The sequence below is a fragment of the Lepidochelys kempii genome, chromosome 12 (assembly GCF_965140265.1).
Source record: "Lepidochelys kempii isolate rLepKem1 chromosome 12, rLepKem1.hap2, whole genome shotgun sequence".
Lineage (NCBI taxonomy): Eukaryota > Metazoa > Chordata > Testudines > Cheloniidae > Lepidochelys > Lepidochelys kempii.
Genome location: NC_133267.1, coordinates 5,339,469 through 5,356,090, shown reverse-complemented (window position 1 = coordinate 5,356,090; position 16,622 = coordinate 5,339,469). Strand labels below are relative to the sequence as shown.

Here is a 16,622-nt window from a genome sequence, read left to right as displayed (position 1 = left end):
GGGCTGACAGGCTCCCTACCCGGCTCCGCGCAGCTCCCGGGAAGGGGGCTGCCTTGCTCTCCAGCAGACGGGATCTGGCTGGGTGGTTGGTTTGGGCCTGGCCCTGGGAAGCCCTGCTGCCCCAGAAGCAGGGCAACTAGCATGGAAGCAGCCGGCATCAGCTCAGCAATGCAAGAGTTAACTGTGCAGGACAGACAAGGCATTACAGGCCCTGTGGGAATGTTTCCAAAAGGACTGGGATGTGCCAAATCACACAGTTGTCCCCACTCCTCTCCAGGAAGCACAAGAGACTTCATTGCGAGACAGCCGGAGACGCTGGGCAGGAGCTGGCAGGGCCCAAGGCAGCCTGGCTCCTGGGAGGGAGGTTGCAGCCCAAGCCCGGCACAATGAGCGGGAGGCAGGCTGGGGGAATAGACAGGGTGAGGAGGGCATGCATGCCCTCGCTGCATTTCCTCAGCATCCCCCTCCATTGGGTTTGAACCCTGCCTTTTATCCTCCCCAGTGCCAGCTCCAGGGATCCTGGCCCATGGGAGCAACCCAGAGCAATCCCCTACGTGAGCCTCCGAAAGGGGCAGAGGAGAAAGCCCACTGGTGACTAGCTTTGAGAAGCGAGAGGAAGCGATGGTGGCCCGAGCCACGGGGAAAGCAGCGATGGATGGCCCAGAGCAGCCTGGGAGGTGGCCAGACCATTCTGGCAGTCTGGGCTGAGGACTCCAGCCCGACAGGAAGGCAGGCCAGTGACACGCCAGACAGATATCCGTCAGGAGGGGAAAGAAATGGAAAACCAGAGGGTTGGGGAGAGAGGCCATTGATTCCATAACTGCAAAGGGACCAACAAGGCCCAAGAAAGGGCACTTCTGCTAGCCGGAGACCACTCACCCTCCCGGCGCAGGGGAGTGTTAATGGCCGCCAGAGGCAGACGCTGTGGGGGACTGCATAGGAAATGGGTCCAATTCCAGCAGCTACTGCCAGGACGAGAACTCATGTGAGCAGAGGGGCTCGGGCCGCCAGGGCAGATCGAGTAGCTGGCTGAGGAGCTCCCTGGACCATTAATGCTGATGTTCTATACATCTTGGAGCACTGGGGAAGTCCCAGAGGACAAGAAGGAAGCTAATGTGGTGCCAATCTTTTAAAAGGGTACATGGGATGACCTGGATTAAAGAATCTTGACATCTTTTTTTAGATAAGATTACAAGTGCCGTTGACAAAGATAATTATGTTTGATGTAATAACCTGCTACAAGGCATTTGACTTGGCATTGCACAACATTTTGATGAAGAAACTAGAACGATACAAAATTAGCATGGCACACATTAAATGGATTCAAACTGGCCAGCTGATAGGTCTCCAAATATAATTGTGAATGGGGAATCATCATGGAGCAGCTGTGTTTCCAGTGTTTTTAATGGGGTCCTGTGGGGTCACAGAATCATAGAATATTAGGGTTGGAAGAGACCTCAGGAGGTCAACTAGTCCAACCCCCTGCTCAAAGCAGGACCAATCCCCAACTAACTCATCCCAACCAGGGCTTTGTCAAGCCTGACCTTAAAAACTTCAAGGGAAGGAGATTCCACCACCTCCCTAGGTAACCCATTCCAGTGTTTCACCACCCTCCTAGTGAAAAAGTTTTTCCTCTTTGGAACCCCCTTTCAGGTAGTTGAAAGCAGCTATCAAATCCCCCCTCATTTCTTCTCTTCCGCAGACTAAACAATCCCAGTTCCCTCAGCCTCTCCTCATAACTCATGTGTTCTAGTCCCCTAATCATTTTTGTTGCCCTCCGCTGGACATTTTCCAATTTTTTCACGTCCTTCTTGTAGTGTGGAGCCCAAAACTGGACACAGTACTCCAGATGAGGCCTCACCAATGTCGAATAGAGGGGAATGATCACGTCCCTCGATCTGCTGGCAATGCCCCTCCTTATACATCCCAAAATGCCATTGGCCTTCTTGGCAACAAGGGCACACTGACTTCAATGTCCTTAACTACTTTCTCCTTCAAATTTTTTTCCAAGACCTTGCATACTACAGATGTCAAACTAACAGGCCTGTAGTTACCCGGATCACGTTTTTTTCCTTTCTTAAAAATAGGAACTATGTTAGCAATTCTCCAATCATACAGTACAACCCTTAATTTACAGATTCGTTAAAAATTCTTGCTAATGGGCTTGCAATTTCATGTGCCAATTCCTTTAATATTCTTGGATGAAGATTATCTGGGCCCCCCGATTTAGTCCCATTAAGCTGTTTGAGTTTCGCTTCTACCTCAGATATGGTAATATCTACCTCCATATCCTCATTCCCATTTGTCACGCTACAATTATCCCTAAGATCCTCTTTAGCCTTATTAAAGACTGAGGCAAAGTATTTGTTTAGATATTGGGCCATGCCTAGATTATCCTTGACCTCCACTCCATCCTCTGCGTTTAGCGGTCCCACTTCTTCCTTCTTATTTATATGGCTGTAGAACCTTTTACTATTGCTTTTAATTCCCTTTGCAAGGTCCATCTCTACTTGACTTTTAGCCTTTCTCACTTTATCTCTACGTGTTCTGACCTGAATAAGGTAGCTTTCCTTGCTGATCCCTCCCATCTTCCACTCCCTGTATGCTTTCTGCTTTTTCTTAATCACCTCTCTGAGATGCTTGCTCATCCAGCTTGGTCTACAACTCCTGCCAATGAATTTTTTCTCCTTTCTTGGGATGCAAGCTTCCGATAGCTTCTGCAGCTTTGACTTGAAGTAATGCCAGGCCTCCTCTGCCTTTAGATCCATAAGTTCTCCAGTCTATGTATTCTTTATTAATTCGTCACGCAAATAGGGGGTTAACTGCTAAGGTAGCCCGGGAGGGGTGGGGGAAGAGGGAAGGACAAGGCCACACTGCACTTCAAAACTTAAAAACTTAAAAAATTTAAAACTTATTGAATGCCAGCCTTCGGTTGCTTGGGCAATCCTCTGGGGTGGAGTGGCCGGGTGCCCAGAGGCCCCCCACCGCGTTCTTGGGTGTCTGGGTGAGGAGGCTATGGAACTTGGGGAGGAGGGAAGTTGGTTACACAGGGGCTGCAGCGGCGGTCTGAGCTCCAGCTGCCTTTCCTACAGCTCAACCATATGCTGGAGCATAGCAGTTTGATCCTCCAGCAGCCTCAGCATTGAATCCTGCCTCCTCTCATCACGCTTCTGCCACCTTTCAGCTTCAGCCCTCTCTTCAGCCCGCCACTTACTCTCCTCAGCCCACCAACTCTCCTCCTGGTCATTTTGTGCTTTCCTGCACTCTGACATTGTCTGCCTCCACGCATTTGTCTGTGCTATGTCAGTGTGGGAGGACAGCATAAGCTCAGAGAACATTTCATCGCGACTGCGGTTTTTTTGCCTTCTAATCTTCGCTAGCCTCTGGGAAGGAGAAGATCCTGTGATCCTTGAAACACATGCAGCTGGTGGAGGAAAAAAAAAGGGACAGCGGTATTTAAAAAGACACATTTTACAGAATAATGGGCACACTCTTTCACGGTAAACCTTGCTGTTAACATTACATACACAGCTGTGTGCTTTCGTTCCTAGGTCTCATTTTGCCTCCCCCCACCGCGTGGCTAGCCCCTCCCCCCCCCATGGCTAACAGCGGGGAGCATTTCTGTTCAGCCACAGGCAAACAGCCCAGCAGGAACGGGCACCTCTGAATGTCCCCTGAAGAAAAGCACCCTATTTCAACCCGGTGGCCATGAATGATATCACTCTCCTGAGGATAACAGAGAGATAAAGAACGGATGTTGCTTGAATGCCAGCAAACATACACTGCAATGCTTTGTTCTACAATGATTCCCGAGTACGTGCTACTGGCCTGGCGTGGTAAAGTGTCCTATCATGGTGGGTGGAATAAGGCTGCCCTCCCCAGAAACCTTTTGCAAAGGCTTTGGGAGTACCTCCAGGAGAGCTTCATGGAGATGTCCCTGCAGGATTTCCTCTCCATCCCCAGACACATTAACAGACTTTTCCAGTAGCTGTACTGGCCGTGAATGCCAGGGCAAATTAATCCTTTCACATGCTTGCTTTTAAACCATGTATACTATTTAAAAAGGTACACTCACCAGAGGTCCCTTCTCCACCTGGCTGGTCTGGGAGGCAGCCTTCGGTGGGTTCGGGGGGTACTGGCCCCAGGTCCAGGGCGAGAAACAGGCCCTGGCTGTTGGGAAAACTGGTTTCTCCACTTGCTTGCTGTGAGTTATCTTCAACCTCCTCCTCCTCATCTTCCTCGTTCCCAAAACCTGCTTCCGTGTTGCCTCCCACTCCATTGATGGAGTCAAACAACACGGCTGGGGTAGTGGTGGCTGAACCCCCTAAAATGGCAAACAGCTCATCATAGAAGCGGCATGTTTGGGGCTCTGACCCGGAGTGGCCGTTTGCCTCTCTGGTTTTCTGGTAGGCTTGCCTCAGCTCCTTAAGTTTCACACGGCATTGCCTCGGGTCCCTGTTATGGCCTCTGTCCTTCATGCCCTGGGAGATTTTTACAAATGTTTTGGCATTTCAAAAACTGGAATGGAGTTCTGATAGCACGGATTCCTCTCCCCAGACAGCGATCAGATCCCGTACCTCCCGTTCGGCCATGCTGGAGCTCTTTTGTGATTTTGGGACGCCATCATGGTCATCTCTGCTGATGAGCTCTGCACTCACCTGCAGCTCGCCATGCTTGCTAAACAAGAAATTAGATTCAAAAGTTTGTGGGCCTTCTCCTGTCTACCTGGCCAGTGCATCTGAGTTGAGAGTGCTGTCCAGAGCCGTCACAATGGAGCACTCTGGGATAGCTCCCGGAGGCCAATACTGTCGAATTGCATCCACACACCCCCAAATTCGATCCGGCAAGGCTGATTTCAGCGCTAATCCCCTTGTTGGGGGTGGAGTAAGGAAATCGATTTTAAGAGCCCTTTAAGTCAAAAAAAAGGGCTTCGTCATGTGGACGGGTGCAGGGTTAAATCGATTTAACGCTGCTAAATTTGACCTCAACTCCTAGTGTAGACCAGGTCTAAGATCTTCCGATCTCTTCACCCTACAGACCCTCGCTCCAGTCTTTGGTGGCATTGTCGTGGCGGGGGGGCAGAGGGGGTTGTCCTTCAGTGCCGAAGACCGGAGCGAGTCAAGGACGCAACTCCAAAGTGCTGCTGAAGACCCGGAGCACCGCCGGGTGAGTACCAGGGGGTGGTGCCTTTTTTTAATCTCCACTCCCCCTGTTTTTTCCACCTGGCTACGCCACTAGGTGCGTTCCTTAGTATTGACTTAGCTGTGCTCCTTTCTTTGCCTCCACAGAAACATCTGCAAAGCCCCAATCCGCTGAACTGTCGCAGGTGGCTAGTGCTCCGGGGATCCAGATTGTTTGCACCAGCTACCAGAGTCCAGCGTTCCTGGCAGTGAAGAATTTTCAAAGCTGTTTGTGGCTTTAATTGCTCGGCCCTGGGCTGAGCTGGTGTATGTGATCAGATGCTGAGTGGGGGCTGAGATGTGAAGGCTCTGATCTGTGAATTATATCCCTGTACCCCTTGCCTGGGGCCATTCCTGGAGCGGGCTGTCAGCACTTGGCTGAGGGAGGGCATGACGCCAGCTTCTCTTAAAGAAGTGATTGTTAGGCCTTGCCGAGGGAATGGTCTCTTTGAAGCTGAGGCTTTGTCCATTTGTCACTGGGTTTTGGATTGGAAGGACCCTTCGACTGAGGCAGCTTGTTGATAAGGTGTTGACGAGACCACTCTCCAGCACTCCCTGCTTTGTGGAGGGCGATTTGGCAGCTCCCCAGGCCTCAGTGGACTGTAGCTGTCAGCTGTAGTGTTGCATACTGAGCCCTTGTGAAAACGAGGCCATAGGTTGCCCCCAGCTGGGCATGGACACACGGAAGCACTCCGACTGACTGGGCTTTTGTGGAAACAGAGGCCTCGCTGCCAGGGTGAAGAGGGCGTTTTCACTAGGTTGGAATGAGATTTGGAAAGAGATTTGCTAGAAAAGGGTCTTTCTGAAATGCAGAGAAAATGGCTGATTAGCTGTTGTGCGCTTTGCCTCCCTCTTTCGTGCTAATATAAGGATCATAGAAGCATAGACTATCAGGGTTGGAAGGGACCTCAGGAGGTCATCTAGACCACCCCCTGCTCAAAGCAGGCTAGCTACAGACTTGATGGGAAACTAAATCGACGGGATGGTTTAGTGCACAGAGCACTATAGTAACCGAGGGAATTAAAAATCAGAGCGAAAACACCATTATGTTCCACTAAGTCATGAGTGCCTGTCACGGAACATGATGGAGAGAAATACATGCCAAGTGCCGCAAAAGACAATGTCATAAGCCAATGTATAAAATCCTAGAGCCCTGTGCTGTGTGAGTAGGATTATTATTCATCTGTATTATGGTTGCGCCTAGAGGCCTCCACCAGGATCACCCCCCTCTTGTGCAAGCCGTTGTGCAAACACACATAGGAAACAGTTTCTGCCCCCAAGAGCTGAGACTTTATGTAATCTCACCTTTTGTCTTTTGGGTGCTGCGTCTTTAAATTCCTGCCTGCATGGGAGGTACAGCTGAACTATGGAGTCATTCCCCCACTCTCTGGCCCAGTGATTTTTCAAACAAAGTGGAACAGCTTCAGTGTCAGGGCTTGAGAGGGCAACGTACCCTAGCCTGGTGGTCGGGGCACTCAGCTGGGCGGTGAGAGAGCTGGGTTCAGAGCCCTGCTCCACAGCAAGCAGAGTGGGGATTAGAACCTGGGTTTCCTATAGCTTGAGAGCGTGCCCTTCCTACGAGGTATAAACAGGGCCAGATTTACACCTTACACCCCCCTAGGCACAGCATCTTCAGTGTCCCCGCCCACACCTGACCGTCATGTTTTCTGTAACTTTTAGGTACCCCTAGAACGCCAGTGCCTCTAGGCACATGCCTACAGTGCCTACTTGGAAATCCGGCCCTGGGTATAGATGGGGGGTGGGCTAGGTGTGCTCTGAGCACCCACCTACTGGATCAGGCCCTGTGGGTGAGGGAGGCAGAGGGACACCTTGTTTGAGAATCCTGCCAGGGCTTAGGTGTGAGCCAGGGTGCTGAGCCGGGTCAGGAATGAGGCAGCTTTGTAAATGGGCACTGGCAGAAAAGCAGCTTCCTAGGGGACTTCGCCAGCAGGGATTTAGAAACCGGCGGGGTTTGGTGGCAGCTGAACGGGGTTTTGAAGATCCACATTTTGGACTCAGGCACCTAAGTCCCTTTGTTGCTCTAGCCCCTAGTGGCTCCAGGCAATGGGCTGCATGTGCTTTTCCCCCTGCAGTGGGATGCTGTAGCAGAGAGGAAATGCCCCCCACAGACAGACAGGTATCTTAGTGGCTGTGAGGGTACCACTGGGCTTTCACTCACTTTTTAGCTTTGCTTCTCTTGTAGGCAAACAGTCTGTTTGGGCCGTTCCCAGGGGTCTGGAGTTTTATCTCAGAGGGTAACCAGATCCACTTGGGATCTAGTGGCTTTTACTCCCCCAGTGCAGGTGTGTCTTCAGATGGGAAGAGGACATTAAAATATCCACTAGCTGGGAGCAAGTTTTAGTTTTTACTGAGCATGGCTGGATTCAAAGGGGTGAGCGCCAGGGAATGGGCTCTGTACCCCAATAGCAAGGCACTGAGGCAGCTGGATCGCCAGAATGTGCTAGCATAGGAGAGGGCTCATAGCTAGCTAGCTAGTGCACGCTCAAAAAGACCTGAAAAGAACATTAAGGGTGCAAAGTCAAGCACTGGGGCATTAGAAAACGCCAGACTTAATGCTACCCACGCAACCTTAGTTCGGCTTCCATGCACGTATACAGTAAGACAGGCTTGAGCTGCAGGAGTGCAGACTCCATCTTCCCACGTGGATCAGCATGAAGGTTTGAACTTAAGCCTCTCAGATCCACAGCACTGTCCCCTACTACAGGAGCTAAAAGAGCAGCTCCTAACAGAAGTAGGCTGTTATCCTCTATGTAGACCAATTTCACAAGACAGCTGTAACACACACGTGACGAGTGAATCACACCACTATTTGCTAGCCAGCAACAGTAGAACCTTCGGTATCCAAAATCCTTTGTTCTGTTCTCTGCGCTGGGAGGGGAGTGTTGTTGAGGAGTTAGAGCAGCAATTAATAATAGGTTGGCCAAGTACAGGCAGCTCTGCGGGGTGGATTATACTTATGCTTGCAATATTAGAGATCGGGGGTCTCTTCCCAACTGACTTCATCTTACAGTGTGTGTAAAATTGGGGAGGGGGAGAGAGGCTGATACATGTCTGCCGAAGAGGGAGATCATAAGCTTTCCATAATATTAAGGGATGTGACCTACCCAGAGATAGTAACAGCTGAAGAGATGACTTAAACTCATGGTTGCTGGGCTCTTAGCTCTGTGCACCTTCCCTGTGTCATGTTTCACAGCGTGCGCACACGCACGTACACACACCCCTTAGATAAAAACATAAATACTCTTGTGGGAAGGTTGCAACGTAACATAACTTTAGTTCGTAGAATCCAAAATGATAACACCCAATAATTCAAAACCAGAGAGAGATGAAGCAGGCTGCTCCCTAAGGCAGGCAGAGGCACAACTCAACCCTCCTCACTCTAGGGTGTCTGGCCCAGGTCGCATGCTGCCCTACAGAGTCCTCCACCTGCAAGCAGGACCTGCAAAACCCCAGAGAATTTAAAGTGATAGAGCAGAATTCTAACAACATTTTCCATACACCATACCCTGAGGCTATAGGGACCTGTCTGTGCACAGGGAGAATCATAGAATCACAGAATATCAGGGTTGGAAGGGACCTCAGGAGGTCATCTAGTCCAACCCCCTGCTCAAAGCAGGACCAATCCCCAACTAAATCATCCCAGCCAGGGCTTTGTCAAGCCTGACCTTAAAAACCTCTAAGGAAGGAGATTCCACCACCTCCCTAGGTAACGCATTCCAGTGTTTCACCACCCTCTTAGTGAAAAAGCTTTTCCTAATATCCAACCTAAACCTCCCCCACTGCAACTTGAGACCATTACTCCTCGTTCTGTCATCAGCTACCACTGAGAACAGTCTAGAGCCATCCTCTTTGGAATCCCCTTTCAGGTAGTTGAAAGCAGCTATCAAATCCCCCCTCATTCTTCTCTTCCGCAGACTAAACAATCCCAGTTCCCTCAGCCTTTTCTCATAACTCATGTGTTCCAGTTCCCTGATCATTTTTGTTGCCTTCTGTTGGATGTTTTCCAATTTTTCCACATCCTTCTTGTAGTGTGGGGCCCAAAACTGGACTCAGTACTCCAGATGAGGCCTCACCAATGTCGAACAGAGGGGAATGATTACGTCCGTCAATCTGCTGGCAATGCCCCTCCTTATACATCCCAAAATGCCATTGGCCTTCTTGGCAACAACGGCACACTCTTGACTCATATATAGCTTCTTGTCCACTGTAACCCCTAAGTCCTTTTCTGCCTAACTGCTGTCTAGCCATTCGGTCCCTAGTCTGTAGCGGTGCATGGGATTCTTCCGTCCTAAGTGCAGGACTCTGCACTTGTCCTTGTTGAACCTCATCAGATTTCTTTTGGCCCAATCCTCTAATTTGTCTAGGGCCCTCTGTATCCTATCCCTGCCCTCCAGCATATCTACCTCTCCTCTCAGTTTAGTGTCATCTGCAAACTTGCTGAGGGTGCAATCCACGCCATCCACCAGAACATTTATGAAGATATTGAACAAAACCGGCCCCAGAACAGACCCTTGGTGCACTCCACTTGATACCGGCTGCCAACTAGACATGGAGCCATTGATCATTACCCATTGAGCCCGACAATCTAGCCAACTTTCTATCCACCTTATAATCCATTCATCCAGCCCATACTTCTTTAACTTGCTGGCAAGAATACTGTGGGAGACTGTGTCAAAAGCTTTGCTAAAGTCAAGGAACAACACGTCCACTGCTTTCCCCTCATCCACAGAGCCAGTTATCTCGTCATAGAAGGCAATTAGATTAGTCAGGCATGATTTGCCCTTGGTGAATCCATACTGACTGTTCCTGATCACTTTCCTCACCTCTAAGTGCTTCAGAATTGATTCCTTGAGGATTTGTTCCATGATTTTTCCAGGGACTGCGGTGAGGCTGACTGGCCTGTAGTTCCCCGGATCCTCCTCCTTCCCTTTTTTAAAGATTGGCACTACATTAGCCTTTTTCCAGTCATCCGGGACCTCCCCCGATCACCACGAGTTTTCAAAGATAATGACCAATGGCTCTGCAATCACATCCGCCAACTCCTTTAGCACTCTCGTATGCAGCGCATCCGGCCCCACGGACTTGTGCTTGTCCAGCTTTTCTGAATAGTCCCAAATCACTTCTTTCTCCACAGGGGGCTGGTCACCTCCTCCCCATGCTGTGCTGCCCAGTGCAGTAGTCTGGGAGCTGAATCAATTCCGAATACTCTTCCCTGGTCATTTGTCCAATCTTCCACTTCTTGTAAGCTTCTTTTTTGTGTTCAAGATCAGCAAGGATTTCACTGTGAAGCCAAGCTGGTCGCCTGCCATATTTACTATTCTTTCTACACATCGGGATGGTTTGTCCCTGTAACCTCAATAAGGATTCTTTACAATACAGCCAGCTCTCCTGGTCTCCTTTCCCCCTCATGTTATTCTCCCAGGGGATCCTGCCCATCAGTTCCCTGAGGGAGTCAAAGTCTGCTTTTCTGAAGTCCAGGGTCCGTATTCTGCTGCTCTCCTTTCTTCCCTGTGTCAGGATCCTGAACTCGACCATCTCATGTCACCGCCTCCCAGGTTCCCATCCACTTTTGCTTCCCCTACTAATTCTTCCCGGTTTGTGAGCAGCAGGTCAAGAAGAGCTCTGCCCCTAGTTGGTTCCTCCAGCACTTGCACCAGGAAATTGGCCCCTACGCTTTCCAAAAACTTCCTGGATTATCTGTGCACCTCTGTATTGCTCTCCCAGCAGCTATCAGGGTGATTGAAGTCTCCCATGAGAACCAGGGCCTGTGATCTAGTAACTTCCATTACTTGCTGGAAGAAAGCCTTGTCCACCTCATCCCCCTGGTCCGGTGGTGTACAGCAGACTCCCACCACGACGTCACCCTTGTTGCTCACACTTCTAAACTTAATCCAGAGACTCTCAGCTTTTCTGCAGTTTCATACTGGAGCTCTGAGCAGTCATACTGCTCTCTTCCATACAATGCAACTCCCCCACCGTTTCTGCCCTGCCTATCCTTCCTGAACAGTTTATATCCATCCATGACAGTATTCCAGTCATGTGAGTTATCCCACCAAGTCTCTGTTATTCCAATCACATCATAGTTCCTTGACTGTGCCAGGACTTCCCGGTCTCCCTGCTTGTTTCCCAGGCTTCTTGCACTCCCAATTCACACTTTTCAAACAACCAATCAAGCACACGGACAAACTGTCCTCACAACAGACACTCAGATACTCACCAACACAGCCTCTTTAATGCAGCCCTTAGTGTACCTCCTCTCAGGCAGATCCCAGGGAGGAATGGGTCTATTTCTTCCTCACTACACTTTTGCCCTCAGAGAGCTGGAAGAGAAGGATTTTGGATGTTCTGGAGCTCCTGGCAATGGAACAGTCTCCTGAACTTAAAGCCTAGCCTGCAAACTTGGGACAGACAGCAACACTAGTCCTGATCCACCCACCAGTCCAGCCCAAAACACTCAACCTACCTTGCCCCAGCACGGCCTATCTCTAGCCAGCCCAGCACCCCGGACCTGGGTCAGCTCAGAATGTCCCATGGAACCCACCACGTTCCACTTGTCCAACCCCACCCCCCCGGTCTGGGCCAACTCATGAAGCCCATTCAGCCCATCACAGTGACCCCTGGCAGATGCCTGGCTATTCACCTTTTGAGTGACCAGCAGCCTGGTGACCTGAGGAAATATCTTTGATTTGAATGGGCCTATCTGAGTGCTCTGTGCCATGTGGGGGGTGGGGGCGGGAAAGCTTTGCATCTCGTCCATGCCCAAGTCCACCTCCAGAAAACGCCTGAATTCCTCTTGGGGAATGCCTGTCGTATGCTGTTTGAGAACATGCCCCCTCCCCTCCCTTCCCCACCATGCTGGCATTTCCTGTATTGTCTTTGTTGAAATGGAAAGGCTGTGAACTGGGACCTTGGGTTCCAGCACCACGCCCAGGAAAAACCACCCAGGCCAGTTTGACTTTGCAGCTCCCGCTAAGCTGCTGCTGGGGTTGTGAAATGTGTTTTTCCCCCAGTGCAATGGGGTTTGTTTTTGTAACATGCCCAGCAGCTCTCCTGAGAAGGATGCAAACGTCATTCTTCATCTCCTCTACAGGCCGGGTTCTTAGGCTGTGCCAGCATGCCTGGCCCTGCCTGCTGCTGCTCCCTTCCCCCGCCGCCTGTGCCCACCCACTGCCCGCCAGCAAGGGAACTGGCAACTCTGGTCAGCCGGCAGTGACCACGAACCAATTGGCAGAGCCTTGGCAGAGCTCCTTGAACCGGGTGCGATTTGGAGGTTGGCACACGGGGGGGACTCTGGCTCCCAGACAAACACATGCAGAGGGCGCCACGGGTCAGGCTTGTTGCAGGAGGCGGTTGGTGATCCAGGGCAGAGAAGCACAAAGGATCACTGAGTACTGACTCAGTGAGATATTAAAAAACGTGTTTTATTAAGTGAACGAGGCAGAAGCAATTACCTTGTGTAATAAATAAGGAGACAAAAAAGGACTTTGACCCACCATCTCACAGGGTGAGGGTGGGGAGCTCCTGACTTGCCACGCTGTTCATCACATGGACTCGGCCCCTTCCCAGCGCTCTGCCCAGCCCGACGGTGGGACGCCATCACTCTGAGCTGGCCAGTTTCCACCGGCGCAGATGATGGCGTGCAGGCCAGGGCGTTTGGATGCGAAGAAGAAAGTCTGAGGCAAAGTGGGGCATTTCGGTTAACTCAGCCATTTGTCTGTGGATACCCAAAACGGGTCAGTCTTGTCATGCTTCATCTTCATCTTTCAGAGCCCTCGGTGCCCTTCCAGCCCCCTCCACAGCCTGCCCAGCCTCACCTGAACCCCCAGCTCCTTCATGGACTCAGCCACTCCTGTCTGCCTGACCTCAGAGACCGCTGGACACCTGGCTCTCTTCCCCACGCAGCCCAGCTCCAACTCACCTGTTGGGACCATCGGGGGGAGCTTCTGAGGTGGCTTCTGGCCCCTGGAATCCCCCTCACAGCTGCCTCCTGAGAGCAGACACCTACCTGCAGTTGATAAGCTCTGCTCAGGTTCACAGCGCTGGCTTTTTGCTGCCCTGTCCTCTCTCTGCCTCCCTCCTCACGCCCCCTTCCCCACCACACTCACCTCCCCACCTGCTCCCAGCCCCCCTTGTTACATCCCCACCTGCCCCAGCCAAACTAACAAACAACTCTGCTCGCTCAGCCACGGGCTGGGCATCATGTTATCATCACACGCACACGACTAATGCTGCCCACCAGCCCCCATCCCGGCTGCCTGGCCTCCTTGGCAGCTCCTTTCCTGCTTGCGCTGCACTAGGAGCTGCTAGGGCGAGGACTGCGGGATGTCTCTTCGTGTCTGCACAGAGCTTGGCACAACAGGGCCCCGGCCCAGCTCACCAGTGGCTGCTACAACTCTTCAATAACACTTGGCACTGATGCAGCGGGTTGCCTGTTCCAAGCCCTGAACAAACAGCTGTCGATGGTTGTGACATCCCTGGGAGCAGGTCAGGGTCATTACCCCCATCGCACAGCCAGGGGAAGTGGCTTGCGCAAGGTTGCCCGCCACGTCAGTCAGCAGCAGCCACGAATAGAATCCAGGTCTGCTGACGTCCTGCCCCGTCCTCACACCTAATCACAGCACAGCAGCAGGGAAATAACCCAGTTTGGCCTATTAATGGACTAGGGCCCTGCTTGTGTGCTCGGTTGCCCAAAGCCACACTGACTGGCCCCTTGGAAACCCCGCTGCACCAGCCGGGTGGAGAGGTGGGTGGCAACAGGAGGCAAAATCAGACTTTGAAAGGTGCAGGGGATGTTACCTTTACCCCAGCCCCCCAAAGCTGCGCCAGCCCTGGGGCTTGGGCCTCATAAATGAGGGTGTCCGCTGGAGCTGAAATGCCCTTTCCCTTGATCTCTGGCCTTTCCAGCAGTAGGCAGGGCTCTCTGCAGACCAGGGTGGCAGTGGCCACACGGGTTGCAGCTCTGGGCCACCAGCAGAGCGGCAGGCGTGACTCCAGCCTCGCCGCGTGGGGTTCCACGGCGTGAGCGTCACAGACATAGAGGCCCCCCGGGATCAGCCAAGATGCCCCCCTACGGATTTCGGGGCCCCAGGAGGGGGAAGAGAGCACAGGCTGCAGGAGGGTAGAGATAGCACTACCAGGACAAAGGTCTCATCCTCACCTGGAGCCTGGAATCTGGGCAGGTTCCCTGGTGTGAGGACAGGTGCAGCACACAAGAGGTGGGACTGTGGTTAACCCTTTCGTTGCCTTCCTGCTGCAGAACACCAGGAACGAAGCTCTATTAATGGACGGAAGGCGCCCAGGGAAGCTTGGCTGCAAAGACTAACAGTGTGGAGAGGGACAGAGTGTCTCTCCGCAGGATCAGGAGGGGAGCCTATTTCAAGGGGCAGCAACAGCGTCAGCAGGAACGTGCATAATGAGACTTTGGACAAAGGAATCTGTCCTTTCTGTGCAGGCTGGACTAAGGACGTGGATGCATGTGTCCTGTAAGAATGCATTACTGATCAACCCAAGGGTCAGCCCAGACAAGAGCCGGGGGACCTGGCTGGGAGCTCACGCCGCACACGGTTTCTCTTTTTAATCTCTCTTATTGTTTCCATGGCGGTTCTGGGCAGGGATTCCACACGCTTCTCTCGGGGATGAACAGTTCTTTGTCTTTGCATGGCCATAGCTTGATCCAATTTTTTGGTGTTATTATTTACAACAAGGAAAATATTCAACAACAACATTAAACTTTCTTTCACCTCACACAACCCTTTCTGCTAACGCTTTGCAAATACCCCTGTGGGGGAGGTGATCACACCTGGTAACTGCTCACAATGCTGGGGCATAGGGGGTTACTCACCAGCCTGAATCCAAACTGGGTGGGTAGAGAACAATTGCGACTGTCCGATGACTGCTCAGCAGCCAGTGTGAAACAGACAGTGGGCCAGAGGAAGGATGCCCAGGGGTTAGGGTATTCACCTAGGACTCAGGACATCTGGCCCAGGTCCTTGGGTGACCTTGGACAAGTTGCTTTGGGCTAGAATATTAGCCCATCTTTAAGCACCTAAATAGCTTTAAAAGTCTGGCCCTTGGCCCCGCCCTGCCTGAGTTCCCTAGCTGAGACTTGGGGGTAGTGGTCTGCCCGCGGGTGCTGAGAAGATAAACGCATCAACGTTGGTGAGGCTCTCGGCTACTCCAGTGGTGAGGGTCCTATTAGAACCTAAAAGACCGAATTCCCAACCCCACCTTTCGCAGAATCATCAATCAGCCCACAAAGAATCACAACCGTTTACAAAAATAACAAAGGTGGGTGCTCTGTCTTCAGCTTCTGGTTTATAAGCCCGTAAGGGGGATGGACACTTGGGTCACTGTTCCAAGTGGTTAGTTGCAGCCAGGAGGACTACTAACTTTACTTTGTATTGAATGAAGGCAGTGAGTCTCTTTGGCTCACCTGACTCCAGGAGCTGGGGCTTTAGGAAGCACACCCAGTAATGGGAGACTCTCGGTGAACTCAGGAGAGCTGGCCCCACTGGATAACTAGAGCTGTTCCTCCCCCACTCCCCCCAGCTGTCCCTAATCATCGCCCCCCCCGGTTGCAGCACAGTCCCAAGGACCGAAAGCCTGGCAGAGATGGGCCCGGGAAGGGGGGGGCGCTTGCCCTGGCTTGGGGGCGCCCCTCCAGGGCTGCCAATGGGGCACTTCCCCCCCCCCCAGAGAGGAAATAAATAAATGGAGGCGAAGCCGGAGCAAAGCGCCGCTTGGCCGGGGAGCTCCCGGAGGGGCTGTGCCCACTGCCCGGCCGGCCCCCCTGCTCCTCCCGCGGGGCCGCCCGGGGCGCACGTGGGGTGGAGGCGGCGCCCGGCGCCGGCCGCTTTGACTTTGACTTTGACTCTCCGAAAGCCGCGGCCGGGCGCGGGCCCCGGGGGCTGCTCCGCGCCCCGGCGCGCTCTGGCCCCCAGTGGGCTGCGGCCGGGGCGCGGCGAGGCGGCCCAGCCCGCGGGCCGGCTCCCATTGGCAGGGCAGGGCCGGCTCCGCCCTCTCCCGCCCGGCCCCGCTATAAGTAGGTGCCGAGCCGGGCCGCTGCCCGTGCCGGGCGCCGCTGGCCCTGAGCCATGGAGCGCTGGGTCTACGGCTCGCTCTGGGCCCTCTTCGCGGGCAGCCTCCTCCTGCGCCTCGCCCGCTCCCAGCTGCTCCCGACCCGGGCCCTGCTGCACCTGGGGCTGCTGGCCCTGCTGCAGCACCTGTGCCAGGCGTGCCTGCCTCTGCCACTGGGTGCCCCCCTCGCCGCCGCCGGCTGCCTGGCCCTGGGGCGCGCGGCCCAGCGGCGAAGGCTCCCTGTGGCGGGGAAAGCCGTCTTCATCACAGGTGAGTGAGCCTGGCACCCCGGGCCCAGCCTCCCTCCTCCCCGGCGGTTAATGTTTAATTGGCCTGTTGTCGCGG

At 52.9% G+C, this 16,622-nt stretch overlaps 1 protein-coding gene and 1 long non-coding RNA gene across 3 annotated transcripts in view; one reads left to right on the top strand and one right to left on the bottom strand.

Annotated features, from left to right (window-relative positions):
• Positions 1-1,236: 1,236 nt before the first annotated feature.
• LOC140896515 (uncharacterized) lies at positions 1,237-11,464 on the bottom strand. 2 transcript variants are annotated; one of them, XR_012154564.1, is made up of 3 exons: positions 11,419-11,464; positions 4,076-5,982; positions 1,237-3,424 (listed from the first exon to the last, which is right to left on the bottom strand). It is a non-coding gene; the product is annotated as an uncharacterized lncRNA (long non-coding RNA). The 2 variants fall into 2 exon arrangements; XR_012154563.1 differs by lacking the exon at positions 11,419-11,464 and adding an exon at positions 8,306-8,442.
• Positions 11,465-16,200: 4,736 nt separating this feature from the next.
• HSD11B2 (hydroxysteroid 11-beta dehydrogenase 2) overlaps positions 16,201-16,622 on the top strand; it is a 52,502-nt gene continuing 52,080 nt past the window's right edge. Inside the window, exon 1 of the mRNA XM_073307283.1 lies at positions 16,201-16,547. Within this exon, the coding sequence (XP_073163384.1) occupies positions 16,295-16,547 (253 nt within the window). The 5' untranslated portion in view covers positions 16,201-16,294. The remainder of the gene's footprint in view (positions 16,548-16,622) is intronic.